The 20,485-nt window shown below is 36.8% G+C and overlaps 1 protein-coding gene across 1 annotated transcript; it reads right to left on the reverse strand.

The window, feature by feature from the left end:
• Window positions 1-1,795: 1,795 nt before the first annotated feature.
• Window positions 1,796-17,124, reverse strand: LOC113239774 (retinaldehyde-binding protein 1-like). Its single transcript, XM_026476886.1, has 6 exons — window positions 17,052-17,124; window positions 6,680-6,940; window positions 5,972-6,193; window positions 4,036-4,229; window positions 3,180-3,296; window positions 1,796-2,903 (listed from the first exon to the last, which is right to left on the reverse strand). Exons 2-6 carry the CDS (start codon window positions 6,933-6,935, stop codon window positions 2,661-2,663), a joined length of 1,032 nt encoding a protein of 343 aa, XP_026332671.1. The 5' UTR covers window positions 6,936-6,940; window positions 17,052-17,124; the 3' UTR covers window positions 1,796-2,660.
• Window positions 17,125-20,485: the final 3,361 nt, after the last annotated feature.

Consider the following 20,485-nt stretch of genomic DNA (forward strand, 5'->3'; position numbering starts at 1 on the left):
GGTTTTTGACGTGTCGCTTCTCCTTGTCTACGCCATTATTTTTTGGACCAATATACACTAGTTTTATTTGGGTAAAAGAAATAACGCTATACAAAAGTTGTTTGTTCTTGTATCTCTTTCTACTTCACATAGACCTATTTAAAACAACTTTTTTTTATATAACGCAGAAAAAAGCAGGTTTTTGTAGATACAGTTTTTTCACGAATTCATTCTTAATGTTTTAATAAGTATTATTATGTTTTAAGTTTCTTAATCCATTGTTGCTTGTTTAAGCTGATGGCGCTATAGCCAATGCTCAACAAATAAATAAATAATACATAACGCAGAGGAAAAAAATGGCGGTACTTAGTACTTACATTATGTACACGAATTAATTTTTAGTTTATGTATATTACGTTGTGCGTTTCTTGACTATTTGCTACCATTAAGCTGATGGCTCTGAAGCCAATGCTTTATAATTAAATAATAATAACATAACGCTGTGAATAATAAGATTTTTTGAGATTCGAAGTTTCCGCTTTGAAAAAATGGAGGATTTTTGTAGTTACAGTTTTTTTCACAAATACTCTATAACCAATGCTCAACAAACAAATAATAAAAAAATTTGATTTTTAAATGGATTTTAGTTTATTTTTTCCATCCTCTAAGGATTTTAGTAAAGAAAAAAAGGCGGGTTTTTATTTTATGTAGTCACAATTGTTACATGAATTACTTTGAGCAAATTACGTTTTTAGTTCTTTAATTATTTATTACATTTGGTGAAGCTCGCCAACGCTCAATAAATAACTATTATTTATTTACATGACGCCATAGTATGTAACTGCAAACTCATAATATAAAACTCAATTTAATGTAGTACATACCAAAAAAATTATTTTGCTGTTTTAGAAATCCGAATAAGTTTCAATGATAAATGTTCTAATAACAACCAGTCGACTGGTATACAATGGCTACTAAGCAAATAAGATGCTTTCACGTATTGTTCTAGCGAGTATCAAACCTTCTTGATGCGTTTTCTCACCAAATTCTTCAACTTTTTATCCTAAAAATGTTGTGTTACGTTAAGAAATAAATGAAAATGCTATAACAATTTTCTTTTTATTTATTTTGATGCTTCATTTGAAAATTTTAGACCCTTCACATAATTGTAAACATCTGAAAAATGTGATTTCGATAATGACCTTATAGGTCGCAAGCAAAGGATTGAAATAATTGTGTTATTTACACGAAAAGTATTCTTATCCTTAATTAAAAATAAAATAGCAGCAGTTAGGTTGTCATGTTGCTACAAAAATCTTATCAATATTTTGGAGACGCCAATCTCACTCATTGTGTACAGTCCGCAGTTAAGTGAGTTGTAATACAAAAAACAGGTCAAGAAGATTTTGTGTAAGGGCGCGTTTCCCTTATGCATTATTTATGAATTTTGAGTATTGCGTGTAACTTGACAGATGAAAACGTGATATATACGCGTAATATCTTTCATCACTGAGAAATCATACAAACCTGTATTTGCATAACAAATGGGCGCTCCTGACATACAATGACGACTTCAAGTGGTATAAGAATGGTAACGTGACACCACCAACGGCTGCCACTCCCTCACTAGTAACTAAGTAGAATATTGCTGGAATAAGTTGGTACATACTATATTTTATACTATAAACGGCAACATTTATATGAAAATTTTTTTTATTGAGATCTATTTTCTTTTATTATATGCATTTATTATCGTACACTGAAAAAGAAATTACAAAAGATACGCACGGCCACGTACTAAAATTAACGTACTCTATGTCATTACCGCCAAAACTCTCTAGTAATTTTTTTTGTCCAATGGAGAATTATGTGAATTTTGTATACATGTAGCTGTGACCGATCGTACAGTGAAAAGCACATCAAAGTTGACGCTTTGGAATTTGGAATGTTCTTATAATATCCGGCATTAAGTTGAATTTCGTGTCGAGTCGCGCATTTTCATAAAAGATAGATTTAGTTTTACTTTTGTTTGTTAATTTCAGTGAATTTTTTAAAATGAAGCAATTACATGAAATTCTAAGTGTAAACTCCAGTGGAGTATATAAGCTTCTTGCTTGTAACGCGATGTTTGCGTGCGTTTGAATCGATTCACTACAGCGCGTCTGCGGCGCGTATACGCACAGATGACGCGTGTACACGCGCAGATGATGCGCGTTTACGGTGCCGTAATAATATGGAGCGGTGGCGTGAGTGCGCGCCCATGCCCTGCCCCTTTCCTCAGTCTTGCAACGCGATGTTTAATTCAATGCAAACGCGCATTTGTGTCGCGTTTGAATCGATACAAACGCAACAATCTGCTTTTCGAACATCTTCATCGCACGTTCAAAGCGCGTTCGTGAAATGCGCATCGTCCGCACGTATAAAATATGCCGTGTGCATAGACCCTAAGTGTCAATTTTGACGTGCTCTTAAATCTATATAAGAATAATTTAAGAGTTAAATTTTACAAAAAATAGTATAGAATTATATTTTTGTTTACAAGATCAATTAATTATAACTACTATCAATTTTGAATGTTAAAACGCCAAATACAGTTTTACTGATTATTTTTTAGCTTAATATTATCATTAACAGAAGTGGCCCCAATAACTATGAGTATTACAAAATTAATGCTAATATTACTAATCTAACTCCAGTTTTCTGAAGGATCCAGCAGTTGAGTGAATGTCTTGAGTTAAATCGTTCTTTTCAAGAGCGTATAGGTCGATGACCATTTCATCCAAAGCCAAAAGTTCGTCTCTGTTTTTCAGAAGTTTTCTTTTCAACTCTTCAATCATGTCTCTCAAAGGAACAGTGCCGCCGTACTCCTTTGGTAGAATCGCTGGATCCACGTGTTTTGTTAAATCTTCACAGGTACGATGGAACTGCAAGCAAATTAAAACTTTATTTTAAAATCACATGAAATATTTATATTTAAGTTTTATAATGATGCTAAGGTTGGCAACAGAGTAAAGTTGGTTGCGTTTCAAAATTGTTTCTTTATGTTGGTATTTGGGAACTGAGATGACGCTGATTGGTTCCGAAAATGCAATTGCGACAATTTTAAAATATGCTTGCTTGTTAAAAAGTTTCCATATGATTCGGTTACTTTTAAAGATACTTTTAATTGTGAAAATCCTTGTGAAAATCTTGAAACTTACCATAACACGATCCTTTAGTTTATCGCTAAGCAGAGAAACTGCAAACTCAAAGAATCTGGCGCCGTAGTGCGGAATATTGACGAAATGTGTGCGTTTGTGACGCATTGGTGTTGAATTCTGTAAAATTTAAGTGTCATGACAGCCCTTAGAGGATGGAAAAAAAAGTCAGCCCATGATAAAATCATTAAGCCATTTAGGTCAAAATGTAAAGTTGATGAATATATTGTTTTTAGCTTTATTCTAAGGTTTTTAGTAAGAATATTCCGATACTTTTTGATAGCAATAGCGCGAAAAAGTTATGAGTATGACATATATAACCATTACTTTTGCTTTTGTTAAAGAAAATACTTTTTTAAATAGCGCTATAATATTTTGTGCCAAAATTAAAATTAAGTTCAAATCAATTTCCATACAGATAAGTCAAAGAGTATACGCAGCTCTTCTACATCAAAATGTTATAGGACATTGAATTGCAGAGTCCGCAAAAGCCCTGGAATTACGAAACTGAAAACTTGATACCGGCGAAATTTTAAACAGGGCACCGCCAATAAACCAAAGAAGAATATTCCTACATCATATTAGTGTTCATATATATCTGTCTTTCTCTTCACAAATGCTTTAGGCGCCGCTCAAACGTGTTTTGTGTTGGATACAAGCAACCGGCATAGTTGGTGGTATATAGTTATAGAAGCAAATATTTAATCTCGTAAAATCGCGGTTGCCGCAACCGGCGACTGTGTCAATTTAGTATTAATTGTATGAAAATAGACTATTCGCTTCTAGTTACGTGTTGCTTATATACAACACAAGACACACGCGTGCGCAGCGACTTATTCTTTCACATTCAAGTTTTTACCTGTATACAATTAAGCATAATTCTGACGTCAGTCAGGGACCAAAGACTGACATGAGGCATCTGCATGCCAGCCTCGTCATTGACATGAGAGTATCCCAATAATTGGGAGCGCGGCTCATCGAGCAACAGCTCCACGATCATGGAGTGCACTCGCGCCATGACGCAGCTGTCGTACACGTGCGGGTCAAACCGACCTATGAAACAGGAAAAGGGATTATAAATTATTTATTAAAGGTTAAGGTAAACAGTGCAATCACCCGCGGTTGTAGAGGTAGAGCCAACCTGATAATGGCGGAAAGCGAGTTTGGTACTTGGTACTTGGTGCAACGGGCTGGTATCCGCAACTCGACGACAAAGCGCCTATTTTGCGTGTGGGGAAAGCGAGTTTACTAGTATAATAAGTTAAATTTAGTAGCAGCAGAGCTCCTTGTGAGAATTCGTCCAAGGAAGTACTGCCACCTTACATAATTCTGCCGCCAAGCGCTAATTTCAGCATTACTGCGTTCCGGTTTTGAAGGGTAAAGATGCTGGTGAAATTACAGGCACATGGGACTTGTCAACTTATGTCTCTGGGTGACGGTCAAAGTGGCAGTGGTCCTAAGATCTTTGCGATTTAAAGCTCTGAGTGGCACTGCAAGTGTTATGTTGCTTACTATTACCACCAGGCGCACGACTTCTTCGTCCCGTCACATGGTATAATAAACCTAAAAAGTCTGGAAGGCGATCGCAACATTCAGTAGGTACCACTGTCATGGCGCTGAAGGAAACGGCGGAACGGGAGCGTGAAGACGATGTCAACTCGCTTTCGATTCCGAGGTTCTTCCGATTCCATCTTAACCGTATGCCACCTTAATGGGGACCCAGTAAGAGATCGGGGGTTCTGTTTCCTGCAATAATGATCCCGTGCTGGAAGAAGCCCCTAATGCTACGGGGTACCTTAAACGAATTATGGAGTCGCATAACCGTCTCTAGTGGAAACCCTGCGGTTACACTCGCGATTTTAGTCGGTGGGAGTCCGACATAACCACTCCATCACCCGGGTCGAATAGTATCCATGATGGATTTCGCCTGGATAAAAAAAAGACAATACCTAATCATAAACCCACTCGTCTGCTTGTTTGTCTCCTACATGTTAAAAAAGGAAACATACGATCTTATTGAAAGTCTTAGGCAACGCTTGTTAAGTCCAGAGCCATATAATTGTCATTTTCCATCAGGTGTACCAACAGGACTGTCATAAAAAACCAGACAATCACCAAAATATTAAACAATATCAAATAAATTTGTTTGTTCTTCATGGTTCTTATATCTAGGTACATTGTAGACAATAAGTTTTGTGTCGAAATGTAGTTAGTAGGTATAGGTAGGTATATTCCGCAACAGATTATTCAATAACGAGTATGTAGATGTGCAGAATCAACAATCCATGAAGAAGATATGTTACAAATAACAAAGTATACACTAACGATGTCTCATTAATGCAAGAAATATTTATTATTTCTTGCATTGTGTAATCCAAACAGTTGCAGAAAATTCGCTGTAAAAATAAATAAAATATTATTTTACTTATTGCAAAATGAATTAACGCTTACAAAAAAACTAGTTTATAGCGAAAGCATTCTGACTGGCCTTGGAGATAAGTATATGAGGAAATCCTTACTCTGAATTTCGGAGCATGTAGAAGTCTTTTTAAATTTTTTTTAATTATCTTTAAGAACTTTAAACGTACTACATCTACAGTGCATCAGAATTTCCGTAATTACTTTCATCGTACCTGATTGTCCAAAACCTGTAGAGTTATTTGCCTCCCTATCAATTTATTAAGAATCTTTAGAGATAGAAATCCAAGAAAACGTTCACCCAGTGTTATTTCACCGTCACACGACAACTGATTGTCGAACCTGAAATCAATCAGAAATTATGTTTAATGACTCACCCATGCAAGAAAGCACAACTCGTCTTCCCTCCGAATCCCTCCTAGGCAGAGGCACAAGATATCCAGCATCGATCACAGCTGCGATTTTCGGGTCAAGGGGGTCAAGTTTCTGGAACCATTGAGGGTACATTTGCCGAATGGTCAGGTAGCGCTCTAGCATAGAACAAGCTTGCGGTATGGAGAACTTCTTGGTACGGAGGAAACGAAGCAAGAAGGGCGCGTCTGTAAATAAACCAGTCTCATAAAAAATATTCCAAATATGTAAATACAAATTGGTATGAGCCCTTTGGCCATGAAGGATTATTTAGTTACTTGAACAAGTGACAAATGCACTTTCAACTAATTGTTAAAATCCGCCAAAATATGTATGCACCACCGCCCTTCGTATTTATACCATAAAGTAGCACTCCTCTGTTCCGGAGTAAGTTTTGAAAAAGCTAGCGGAATCACAGGCTACGGTAGAGGATAGAACTTATGGATTCTTCCTTAGCCTAAGACACCTAAGCATGGAAAATGTTTGTTTGTTTAAATGGCGAGTCGACTGCATCGCATTCGGCAGACGAAGTAGTCTGTCGACAGTCGGCAGACGACTCGGTATAAATGCGCCATTACTCTTCATGAGATAGCTGCATGTTAACTGTCTGACATATGATAGCCTAATGTAAAATTTTGCATGATTTTCTGATTAACTTTTGTTCCATTACTTACCAGTCCGACATTTCTTAATGGCAGGATGTTTTTCAATGAAATGCCTCATCTGAGCTAAAGCCTCCTCTCTCAAAACAGGCTCTTCCCTCAGTTCCAGACGAGCCTTCTCCTTTAACTCCGGCGGCAGTTCCCCCGTCTCCCGTTCATTGTTTTCAATGATCTGAACCCGTTCATCGTCTGTAAGACGAGGGGAATCCAGGTCTGGCTTAGGTTCATGTTGTCGGCACTCTTCGGGTTGAAGGACTGATGTTGCCATGGTTTCTGAAAAGAAAATACCTATGTAATTAAAAGCTCATATGAAAAAGAATAACGCTATATATACTATACGTTACTGACGTGTAAATACGGTTTCTAGAACTCATGATCAGAACTACCAACAATGAATCAGTTTTTTAGTCCAGTTGGATAAATATTCTTCGTCCAAAAAAGATAGCTTTGACCTATGTCCATATTCGGCAGACGAGTTGGTGGACTTCACATTTTTGTTCTATGTCTACCCAATTCTGCAACCTTGTAAATATACTGAAGGTCTCACAAATCATGTAGCAAGGTGAAAACTCGCAACTGATATAATCAGACACCCTCATACCACTTATTTTAATAAGGTTAAAGAATAAGTAAATACACATTTCCTCAATACTTCCTGCCTGGTGAATGTTGCAATGATCAGATTTAAAATCTTCACAACTCAAATCCAGATTGTCAAGTGTTTCGACAACACTCGATGACCTTTCCGTTATATTGGCACTAATAAATAGTGAAAATCGTCAGCGAATAACATGCAAATAGAAAAAGTATTACCTACATGACAACTTACAAATTATATGTATGCTCGTCTGAAAGTAGGATATAGACAACGTAGTCAGTTACCTAACCTGTACATTATTATTGAACCAGGCTTTACACCATAAATTCACCCCTGGTAGCAACTAGGTAAGTACTGAGCATCGTGACCCGTTTGCGGCCACGGTGTTATTTAACACACGCAACGGTGCGCGCACGCATCACAGAATGGTGGAGTTGAGTTGACTGCACAACCACTCATGTGCACAGTTACAATATACGATGGACCTAGAGAATTACGAATGGCAATATGGTTTATGTTTTTTTTTAAGAATTCCCAAAGATAAACCGTCATTTGCCGCTATGAAGCCCTAGTAAGACCCACGAGACAAATTTAGATGGGTCTATCAGAATATATAAAAAACTGCCTTACGCGGCCGTGCCCTAAACTTGTTTAGTTGTTTTATGGTAATCGTTTCATACTGGAAATGGAATAAATTAGTGCAGCTTTTCCTTCTCTATTTTCAATAATAAAATATTAATATATTTCTTAATGTACCCATTTGGAAGGCTCGACTGATAATGGGAACTCCTTCGAGTTCAACCAACTATAATATGTCTCCTTTTACGATACTCGTGTACAATGTTAAAACGTTAATATTGGACAGTACTAAGTTGGATTGAAATGTACCTACCGATTTCCAACTGACCTACCACAATCAAAATCACGCACTGACTGAATGTATTAAACAAAGTAACCTTAAATTCCTTACATAATATGTAATATTAAAGCCTGAGGTCAATGTATTGATTGGATTAATGATACTTATACAATTATTCTAGATGATTACTGCTTTCGGACACGCAAAACCTTGAATACAAGCTTTCTTGATTATTTACTTAGTTACTATATATGTTGTAGCATATTATTATTAGGCCTCTTCTAAGATCTTTAAGATGTATAACATTTTTGTTTTAAGCTTTTTAGCTTTATTTAAGCTGTTGCTAATAGATAGACTGCATGTCTGCGTTTAATGTCTGCAGTCGTGATCAACTGCAAGCACTGGCTGCAGTCCATGTGAACGATAGTCCGAGAATCAAAAGCAGCAATTGACATTCTTAAGAACATAAGAGAATATTATATACTTAGTATACTACCTACAGAATATTATGTTTGCGTCTGAAAAAAAAGCGATTTTTTTTCAGTGACGGCAGTAGATAATGACTTCGCGAAGGTAATGGTAAAACCATAGCACGATTAGTGGAACTTTTCTTGTCAGGTTTATTGGCCTTACAATTGCCTCATGCATAATCCTTAAAATACCATTTTTTTTAATGACGACTTTGCAAAAAATTTGGCAAATTTGTGATCAAAGTATTTACAAATACCACCGTATAGTCGAGGTTTACGGACGTGAGTTTTTAACAAGTTTTTAAAAATAAGCAGTTTTTCCCATTTCTACCCCTGAGCCATTAATATTTTAAAGCCTCTGAATGCCAATGCAACTTTTATGAATACTCGTGTCGCTTACCACCACGCACACGACTTGTTCTTCCCATGACTTGGTATCATAAAAAATCTCTCAATCGCTATATTTCTACATAAATAAGTACGGATATAAAAAAGTATGTCGGCAGGAGCTTTCAATATCTCACGTAGGTGCAACTGGGCCTTTACTGATGGTTCTTGATACTGCTTTCACTAAACTTTCAAAGTTGACACGTCACTTTGTAAAGTCATTGTTATGTACTTAGTATGATTCACCGCTTGACCTCAATTTTATAGAAGTTTATACATTTTGCTTGACTGAGTCCTTATTATCCAAACAAAGTACCTAACATTGGTAAACGTAATAAAATAAAGTTTATTCCGCCCTCGAATATACGAATAAATTATTTGGCTGAATAAGAATGAAATAACTAGGATGCCATTTAAACAAATGAAAAAAATTACATCAGATAAAAAGTTGCCATATATATGCTTATTAGGTAAAAAAATATAGAACATTTCTTATAGGAATGATCTAATCTCAGTACAGAGTCCTAAAAAAACCGACCTCTAAAGTACGTGGAATTACATATAATTACCAAGTTTTATTGAAATCGGTTACCGGAAAGTACGCAAACCCGGATTCATCCCTTAGTTCGCCACTATACGGGACTTGACACGAGAGATAATAAAAATCGGTTCTCACTACTCAAACGATATTAAGCGAGAAAAACGCCTTGAATTGGAGAATAGCAAAATCAACCATTAGAATAATTAATCCTTAAAATAAAAATTAGGCGCTATTTGTAAAAGTGAATCTTCACGCGTGAACAGCCCCCTTAGAGGTGTATGATTTTCTTTAAATGGGACCACTATGCAGGTATTCTCTTTCCAACAAAAAAAGAATCGTAAAATCGGTTCACAAATACCGGAGTTATCGCGTAATACACATACAAAAAAAAACATACAGTCGAATTAAGAACCTCCTCCTTTTTTTAAAGTCGGTTAAAAATTAAAGTTAGGGCGCGTTCCCACTATGTCGTGACGACAGATTGTCGTGCAGTTTAGTGTCGTGGCTTGTATATTTAAATGAAGTTGTTCACTTATAGCACGACACGATTAACTGTCGTTCACGATTTTTTATCGTTACAACGACAAACTGTCGTCACAGTGGGAACAGCTAGAACGACAGTCGTCAGACGATAAAAAAACGTCACGATAAAAAAGTAACAATAGATTGTCGCAGCTCCTATTGTCGTCAAGTTTCATTTATCGCTGTCCGCACGTATTTTGCTCCCTGCCCTCCCCTCTCATACCCTGCGCCCTCTGCTCGCTTTGCAGTAGCGTTGGGTCGTAGCCAGAGGTGGGCAAGGAGGCTGTCATGAAACGATAAATTGTCGTCACGATCTAGTGGGAACAGCTAGTCACGACAGTCGTTCAACGATAACAAATGCTCCACGACAGATAGTCGTGATATGGGAACAGGCTAGACACGACAGTCGTCCAACGATAATAAAACGTGACGACATAGTGGGAACGCGCCCTTACTTTAAAATATATTTATTTAAAAAACGGAACGAGGTATGACACACATTATTTCGTTTCAAAGTGTTTGTATGTGTTTATCGTCTCTGAATACTATGTGTCCACCTTGATTATACTATTCGTTACTGCGTACATGCAAATTACCTACAGGCGCATGGGACTGGTCAACGTATATTTTAGGGTGACGAGAGCAGTGGTAGTGTCCCTTAGATATTTGCGATTTAAAAGTCTGAGTGGCACTACCATCGAGTATACAACCAGAAATAGAGACGAAATGTCATTTACTTTGTTTAAAAACTATTCTACCATATAATTACGGTGACAACTGCGCTCCGATTGGCCAGCCCGAATTCGAAATAATTGACGGGTGTCGTCAATTATTTCAAATCGACCAGTTTAACTTCAGCTTTGCCATAATAGATGAAAAATTAATAAAAAATATTTAATGTTTTATTACCGATGAAATGTGGTTCCGTTTGTTTTGTAATTAGATGTTTTTGCTGTTTTTTCCCAAACCACCGAATGGAACAGTCCGGAACAGCCCACCATAGTTAGAGATATTATCTTCATTACAATAAATACAGAATATTTTTGGAATTTACAAAGACGTCCACACAGGTCAGTTGTTGGCTACATTCAAAGAATTTTGAATGATAAGAAAAGTATGTAATAATAAAATCTCTTAAAGTTACGTTGTTTTCAATAATTATTATTAGCATTTTCACGAAGAAAAATAAATAAAACAAGCTGAGTCTTGATAGTCACGTTGTGAGTTCGGAATTATAGTCTAGTGTGAACTCTTAGTTTCGCCAAGGAGCATATAGATGACGCTGTTATAATTTTACGAAATAAACATCGCGTATTTTTATTTAACAAAAATTTATTTACTATGTGCTGTTAAATAAAAAATAAACAAAATTTTGAGGAGATATATGTAAATAAATAAGTTCAACATAACTTTTAATCAATAAAAACTGAAAAAAAATTTGTTTCCATTGCATCCGTGTAACTATTTTAAGATTGCTAAATTTGACATAAGAGCAATATTACTTTAATGTCAAAGTCGCGTCATAGTACGAGCTGAGTGATTGAATAGTCATAAAGCTGCCAATAAAACATCATAGTTTTAACATTACAATAAGCTTACTTTAAGCGCGTTATGGTAGGTACGAAAAGTAAATGTAAGGTTAAAGTAATATTGTTTTAAGGGGTTATGGTAGGCCCCTTGATGAGTTGCCAGTGATGGATGGCCCTTATTTCGTCTCTCTTTCACAGTTGTGTCGCTTACCACCACACACGATTTGTTCGTCCCGTCACTTGGTGTCAAAAAAAAACAAAAATTGGGGTGCACGAAAGGAGTTTCATTCGTACCCATTCCCGTCCTTTTTTTTTTTTTTTTTTTTTTTTTAAAATGTATGGCGCACCTTGGGCGAAAGTCGGTGAGTACCTTACGCTGATTGGCAGTACAGATCCTTTTACCACGATGGCAAGCATTACCTATAGTGTATGGAATCGACAAGAAGAATAAAAATTTTAGAATAAAAGTGACTTAACATATCATAAAACGACATTAAAAATCATTGTTCATAAGTAATCCGGAACTGACCTTTATTACTATAATATATATTATAGTATTGACTACGCTAATACGTTCAGCGGAATATCTTATACATTTGAAGTCTACAATTCAGTCCATATTGTATGTTTTTAAGTTGTTTAGTTAATTTTGATACTTTGTCGACGAATTATCTCGGTCTCGTATTAAGGAATTATCTGTACTCACAGCCAGAGCAAGAAAACTCCAAGGCACTACATGGAACACCCAGACCATAACCGTTTTAAAATATATCGTATCCATGGTATAATAAAGCCATATGTGAGGATACGTCAAATATGTCTTTATCGTATGAAAGACATAAAAATATTATGAATTAGATGATACAAATTGTGATATATCATAATTTGTATCATCTCACTTATGTATACATAAGTGAGATTTTATAACACTTTTTATAAATCATAACAGTTATCCACTAATTTCGTTTGTAGAATCTTTACACGTCTCTCCTGAAATTGTCCTTTTGCAGATGTGGCCTTATTACACCAAAGACTGGCCACTGACTGCCACTTGTCAAAATTCCCAAACGGATCCTTCTCATGTAATGCTCGTTAGTAAGTGTTAATCGTTGGGCCAACGAGGATGTTACAATCCATATAAACATACCTAAAAATGTAGTAATAATACCTACTTCATTTACGCATTACGCATTTCAATTCACTCTGTGTAATTTATAGAAAAGTATGTATATAGTAGTTATGGTAAAGCACCCAATTTACGTCCACTTTTCGAATACCCATGGCGTGTCACACTGACTGACGCAACAGAGGATTGGCGGACGTTGCTCAACGCTTGCAAAACGAGCCTGTTTGACCACGCACGTTCCTACTTAGATATCTTTGGTTAAGTCATCACTTTGAGAAAATTGCACTTCACAATTATAGTCTTTTTACGTCTCGAGATCCTACAACAAATTTAGGAAGTACGCATTGTACAATGCGCAGTGACTAAGCATTATAGGCTACTTAATAAGAAATAGTGAGTATTAGAACTTACAGACACAGTAAAGGTCAGGTCAAACCGGTGCACGGACGGGAAGGAAGAGGACACTAAATTTATCGACTTTGTGCTATTTCAATGCTCCGAGACCGACCTCGCAGCGGCGCATTTCTCTCTGGGGCATTGAAGAGGACGCGTATTTTTTTTATAATATCAAATGACAGGACGAACACCTCGTGCGCCTTATGGTGAGCTACACGCCTGTCCGTAACAGTTGCAGTGCTACTCAGAGCTTTAAATCGCAAAGATCTGAGGGGCACTGCCACTTGCGCCCATCACCCTGAGACATAAGTTGACAAGTCCTATGTGCCTGTAATTTCACCAGTATCCTCTAGGATACCGCGGCGGGAGGAGCCAGCGATTGTCTCCATCCACTGACGAAATCCACCGGAATGCACCGGAATGCTCCGGTGTGCGCCAGAATCTGCTCAAGACGCCGCGGCATTTTCGACTGTGTAGTCGCTAGTCGATTGTTTTTCGGATAAGCAAATTTGCTTTAATATGTCAGGTTTAGCTTTTAAATCCGTTTCACGGTAGCCACCTTTACTACTTCAATCCACCGATTAATTACCGCCAAAAATAATGGACGCGCAGTATGGACACAAAACTAAAGGGCGCGCGCGGGCGACAAGCCTTATATGCTGCTACGTTTTCGAGTCATTTTTTAAAAATTTATTGTTACCTGTGTCCTGTTTTGTCAAAGCGGGACATTTTTAAGTATTAATGGGGGTAGCGTACCACGAAGAATAAAAGTTAAAAAGGGATATGGTCATGTTAGGTATTCTTGACATCAGTGTGCGCTGGCGGGCATAAAATCCTTTTCAACGCTCTTTCCCGCCGTCCAGCGGTTTACGTTGTCCTTCAGATGCTTTTTTTAAAAATATTTCACAAAAACAAAACATTGCCAAGCAAATTTAGTTGTTATAAGACCATACATATTCCTATATCTATGTATAAGACAGAGGTGAAACACTCAAATTCCCGTCGAAGCTGATTTTCTTTTGTTTTTCAGTTGGTGTATGAAATAATTTTTCACGGTCTTTTGTTTTGTACCTACACTTCAAAATAGAGAAGAATACTGAGAAATGGAGAATCTGACAATACAAAAATCCGTATCAAACAAATAAATATCAAACAGTAATTGAACTTGTATAAACATAAATAGCTTCGTTCAGGGTTGTCAGATTTGTCGCACCTATGCGGTGACTTGAGTTACATTTGCAAAAAATACAATTTAAAACTAAAGACAGAATTAAAATTTTTATTTTTTTTAGAGTAACAGAGCACATTTAAAGAACTCTGAAAGTTTTGTAGAGAAAGTGGCTCTTAATTAGGCATTTAAAAACAATTTTACAGTAAATAAAATATGTTAGATAAAAAACAAATGACGATAGGGCTTCAAGTTTTTTACCACTGCGTGATTTTTAGCATTCTAAAGCAATGTTTATAAAAACATGTAAATTCCAAAATATGGACTTAGAGTCCGTGACCTCTGTTTACTTTGGTGAACGGTTAGATACCTACTGCATTTTTTACATGGCGCCACTAGAATTACTTTAAAATCCAATTTCAGCTTCCTAGGTGAGTGGTTTTATTTTAAAATGCAGTAAAACTATTTCCGCAAATCGTAGTAATTAATGTGAATGTGGTGGTTTTAAACACTCTTTGTCACTCCTTGTATCTATATGTATAATTTATTTAATTGATAATGTCTTACATAATCAATGTCGGAATTCTAGTTGTATCTTTCTGACAGCCCTGCCTCATTCTACCTATTTGTTATTCTACACCCAACAACATCTTTATATTAACTAATTTCTAGTCTAGAAACGTACCTACTCTTGACTTTGTCTTTGGTACCTTATTGATACAAGTCACATTTTGTTTATGAGTTTGTGCATTTGTTTTTTATTCGCATTGCGGAGCTCTTCCTTACAGGGACAAGAGCCGTCAAGTCAATTTTAGATTTAAAATCAAGTCTATGCCGCTTGCCACAGAAACGGTTTTTTAATACCTATTGCCGGGACGAGCTAGTCGTTCGCCTGGTGGTAAGCGACACGCCTGTCCATAACAATTGCAGTGCCACTCAGAGATTTAAATCTCAAAGATCTGAAAGGCTCTGCCACTGCGGCCGTCACCCTGAGACATAAGTTGACAAGTCCCATGTGCCTGTAATTTCATCAGCACCCTCACCCTTCAAACTGGAACACAGTAATGTTGACATTACTGCTTGGCGGCAGAAATAGGTAAGGAGCTCAACTAAGAGTTAACACCGTTTAGAGTGATTTAAAAATATTTATTTTTGTAGAGTAAAAACTGATTAATTATTAAAAGTAATGAAACAACATATTTATTGTTTATGATGTGATGATAGTAATTATAGTCCTGCGGTGAAGTGTTTTAAAACTAACCTTGTATATAAAAGCTTAAGAGTCTAATCAAATGGCTTTGGTTGATTCCGCATAACAGTGAGTGTTGAATCAATAACTTTGGAAAAATATATAGTAAAATTGAGGATATACACTGATTACTATACGGTGTGAAAATACAATTCCGGGAAATTTTCATGATAGAAAAATAACACAAATTTACATCGAAATTTTGCAAGCAAACCGCAGTATTCAACAGGTACCTATTTTACATATAACAATGATTTTTTTTATATCAAATGAACTAAATAGAACACATACAGTATACGATTCACATTTTTTTAATGGCTTTACTTCCGTTTGTAAAAAATTAAATTCTGTAATAAAACCCGTGTGCCTGCCGCTCGACCTAAGCAAAATGAATGAATGAAAAAAATTAATTCGCGCTAAGGTAGTATCGACTCTTAATGGTTTGACCTACCGCCTTGTAAGCAGAGGCCGTGGGTTCGGATCCGGGCTTGCACCTCTGAGTTTCTCAGAATTTATGAGCAAAATTTAATATGAAATTCACCATGAGCTCTGCGGTGAAGGAACACATCGTGACACAACCCTCGGGAAACGTGTGAAGTCTAAGCAAATTCCATTTGTACCTACTAGGTAGCGAAACAAATGACAAACGGCGATAACCTTAGAAATTCCAGTTAACGCCATGCAAATAAATCTTAGACAAACGTGAACAAGTGTTAGTTTTTGCCAGATTTGGTTAGAATACCGAGAATTCACATGTTCGTATATTTTTCGAAAGGTCAAGAGCACAGTACAGTTTGATACTTAAAAAAGAGTGAGTGAATGAATGAATGAAATTAAATATTATTGGCATATCAGGCTACAAATTGACGACAGAATAGATCGATAGTCGAGTAGAGGCGATATTTGAACAAAAGTGTGTAGCTTCATGTGTTGTTGACTGTACACGAATATATTAGTACTCGAATGTGTAGTATATATTTCCAAAAACATTTCCAAAGATACTTTTTGGTTGCACCCCTCTTTGCCAAATCTTTTTCTATCCTAAGGTTGTCTTGAAGAAATAATTACTATGCAATAAGGCCGCCTGTTTAACAATTAGCTTATTGTGTGATACATACGTCATTATGACTGTTTTATATGTGCATAATAACATATTTCATTATTTTATATATTGTATATATTATATACATATTTTAAATTTCGAATCATACTAAATACACTCCATCAAATACTAATCGACGAGTGAATGATAAAAACCATAAAATCGGTTCGTTACATTTTTTATGCCCTGTACTATGACTACCAAGCAACAAAATTACTTATCCAGAACACCCAGGATCAATTTAGAAAACTTTCGTTCCAAATTAGTCATACCGGGAATCGAACCACGGCCACCTCATTTCGCGCCCATAGTACTAACCGCTAGGTCATCGATATCGTCGACGAAGTTGCTAGGTACTAGAGCAACCATTTTCATACTTCATTTTATCACACAAAAAAAAGAAAAAATCGAGGGCAAAATGACCAGTTGCTACTCACGTGAAACTCGACCCCGGGATCACATCCTACAGAATAAATTTAGGGTAAAAGCAGCTGAACAGTTGTATGGCACGTCACACATTAATCGCTATCCGAGTGCGACTGCTCGGTCGATGCTCCCAAACCGTTAGCTCCCGAAATTGCGACATACAGGTACTTGTTCGGCCGCTTTACTTATAAAGGTACTCATTGCTGCATTGTATCGGCCCTTTACGTATTTTTTGCTCGACCTTTGAGGTCAGTTTGTGCCGTTTCCAATTTTCTGTAAATTTGAATGGATTTTTTATGATATGAAGTGACGGGATAATTCAAGTCGTGCGCCTGACGGTAAGCAACATGGCTACCCATAACAGTTGCAATGCCACTCAGAGCTGTAAATCGCAAAGATCTGAGGGTCACTACCACTGCGCCCATCAACCTGAGACATAAGTTGACAAGTAGGACAAGAAGAAATTAACTCTATCATAGATTTTTTATTTACGTGATCACAAACGAGCAAAGTGGTAATAGTAGATATTTTTTTCGTTCTTTTTTGTTTATTTATAGAGCATTGGCTATAGAGCAATCAACTAACAAATAATTAAGAAACTCAAAAGTATTACAAACTGTAACTAAAAATGGCGACTTTTTTTTCTTTTTCGTCTTTCGGGACAGGCTAAGGTGTCTAATTGGCCATATTGCCAGATCTGAAATTGTGATTCTTCTTCAATAGTTGAACTTTCGGCCATTTTGCAATTCGCAAACAAAATGGTTACAACTTGGTTACAAAATAAGCTAAGCAGAATTAATTCAATTCTCATCTTCGTTCATTAATAAAAAAAATCTAAGCATACATTTAGTACATGTTCATTTAAACATCCTTTTATACTAGCAACAACGCCTTCTAAATTTAAAACGTGCTAACGTCCTTGCAAGCGCAACCAATGGATTTTAAAACGCACGCATCTCAGACTTGACTGCACTCACGCCACTCGAATTAAACGATGTAATAATGATTTTCATGTGTTTTGCATAACGCTAGCTCAATCTCAACTATATTATATAATTTCAGTATACGTCTAACAAGGGAATCTCTTGAACGTAGAGTCGATGTTGAGGTTCTTCGTCGAATGAGAAAAAAGTTGGAAATACTCAGAACTGTAAAGGAAAGGAAGCTGCAGTATTTTGGCCACGTAATGAGGGGCAATAGATACCGGATTCTTCAACTGATAATGCAGAGAAAAATACAAAGAAAACGTAGTCGAATCAGAAGGAAAACCTCGTGGTTGAAGAATCTGAGAGACTGTTTCCACCTTAGTACACGTTCCCTCTTTCGTACGGCAGCTTCAAAAATGAGAACAGCCATGATGGTCGCCAACCTTCGTAGAGAAGCGGCACACTAAGAAGAAGAAGTAGAGTGGATAATTTGATTAGCGCTTAACACGCTTAACAGGTACAGGTACCTGTCTGTAAGTAATCATTGTTTCCTATCACTCCGTATTCTATATTATTTTACACCCTTGGCGTAATAAAACGACTTGTGTAAAATTAAAACTTTCGGAATAGAGTTTTAAAGATTCTACGAACGAAATTTGTAGATAACTTTTCCATGTTAGGAGAAGCGGTAAAAACTATTGCTAGATCAAATGCTTTAGGTATTTTCTCTTAAAAGGATACTGTCTAAAAAATGCAAATTTTTACACGGTAGGCTACATATTATTTAAGAATAAAATATCTAACTTTGCACATAATTTATACACACATCAACACTGTCTAGGGATATTTCGAATTTACTCAATTATCTCAAAAATTATTAAAGATAACATGTATATTTTTGTATATTTACGTGTATATTTTTATAAAGCCCATTTATCTGACTATACTCCAGAATAAAAAAAATCCTTATTATTTTGCGTAAACAATTTTATACTTAAAAACGTAAAATAATGGTAAAACTAACAATAAATGTGTTTCTCAATAAAATGTGAAAAATAAGGAAAAGTTATTGTTTTTAACAGTTATGTGAAAAGTCAGTAGTCTGTAAAACCACTCATGACGTTTATAACGGTCCTGCAACGATTTTTCATACTATGGATTAAGTTATCCAAGTCTTGCTGCGGTATATTGTCCCAGGTCCGGCTAAGATGCAAAAAAAGTTGCTCTTCTGTCGCAATGTTTGCAGGAAAATTCCTCAAAGCCCTTCTTTGGAGCATGTCCCAAGCGTGCTCTATGTGGTTTAGGTCAGGTGACTGAGCGGGCCAGCCTAGACCGATACGTCGTGTTCCTGCAACCATCTCGTCACCACTCTCGCTGTGTGCGGACGGGCGTTATCGTGCATGAGCGTGAATTCTTGGCCCATTTGTAGTCTATGGGGGTAGATTATGGGCACTAGCACCTCGTTACGGTATTTTTCAGCCGTCATGGTGTTTCTGATCCAAACGAGGTCTGTTCTTCCACCAAGACGAATACCCGCCCAAACCATAATCGTCCCGCCGTGGTATGAATGGACTTCCTGAGGATGTTGCAGACGGCTATCACGACCAGGGACTCGCCAAATACGTTCTCTACGTCTATCGGGATGGAAACCGAACCGGGACTCATCGGTAAACAGCACTACAGACCACTGGTTATCTTCCCAGAGCAAATGTACACGAGCCCACTCTAGTCGTCGTCCACGATTTCCTCGGCGTAGTGCTGGAGTACGAAGCGGTCTGCGAACATGAAGGTTAGCTTCATGCAGCCCTGACCATAACCTAGATATCACGTTTTGTCTTGTTCCAATCTCCTCAGCAATACTCCGTTGAGTAACCCCAGTTTGGAGCATGCCTATTGCCCTTAGTATTTCTTCTCTCGTTAAATGGCGTCGCTGCATGATGCACACAATTGGTTTAACTCGAAATTAATCGATAACTTGTTATAAAACTTAAATTTGACACAAAAAAATATCCCAATATTACTGTAGGTAAACGAAACTTTCGGACTTCGCTACTATTATGCCGCGTAAATCTTTTGTTTTTATTTTTTTTTCTCAAATTCAAATTTAGAATCGTCCAAAAAGGTTTACAAAATAGTCTTTTATCAAAAGATCTTAAAACTGGCCAGTATTTTTTGAGTTTAAGAACTTTATACAAAATATCCCCAGACGGTGTTGATGTGTGTATATGCATGTATTTCTTTTTAAGTACTGTAGAGAACCAGCTAAATTTTGGTTTTCAACTAAAGCCTTATTAGTTATTAAATGAAACTGCCTCTGTGGGGGACGGTTACCATGCCGGACTACCACGCAGAGGTCCCAGGTTCGATTCCCGGGCCGGGAGAAATATTTGTATGGCCTACATTTATTTCTCTCATGAGTTTGAGTGTAATTTGTGGTTGTCTATGTGTGTGTGTGTGTCTATGGCATCCGCGACACAGGGTTTCCCTAGTGCGGGGCTATATTGAGTGTGTGCGTAAAA

This window comes from Hyposmocoma kahamanoa, unplaced genomic scaffold (assembly GCF_003589595.1).
Source record: "Hyposmocoma kahamanoa isolate Upper Pololo Valley unplaced genomic scaffold, ASM358959v1 116, whole genome shotgun sequence".
Classification (NCBI taxonomy): domain Eukaryota; kingdom Metazoa; phylum Arthropoda; class Insecta; order Lepidoptera; family Cosmopterigidae; genus Hyposmocoma; species Hyposmocoma kahamanoa.

What these genes read in the sequence shown, in the direction of transcription:
- LOC113239774 (XM_026476886.1), bottom strand. Translation starts at nt 6,935, where the DNA reads ATGGCAACATCAGTCCTTCAACCCGAAGAGTGCCGACAACATGAACCT. An exon ending in AGTTGTGCTTTCTTGCATGG is followed by an intron (nt 4,230 to 5,971) that starts GTGAGTCATTAA and finishes CCTGTTTCATAG; the next exon opens with GTCGGTTTGACCCGCACGTG. An exon ending in TTATGCTTAATTGTATACAG is followed by an intron (nt 3,297 to 4,035) that starts GTAAAAACTTGA and finishes TAAATTTTACAG; the next exon opens with AATTCAACACCAATGCGTCA.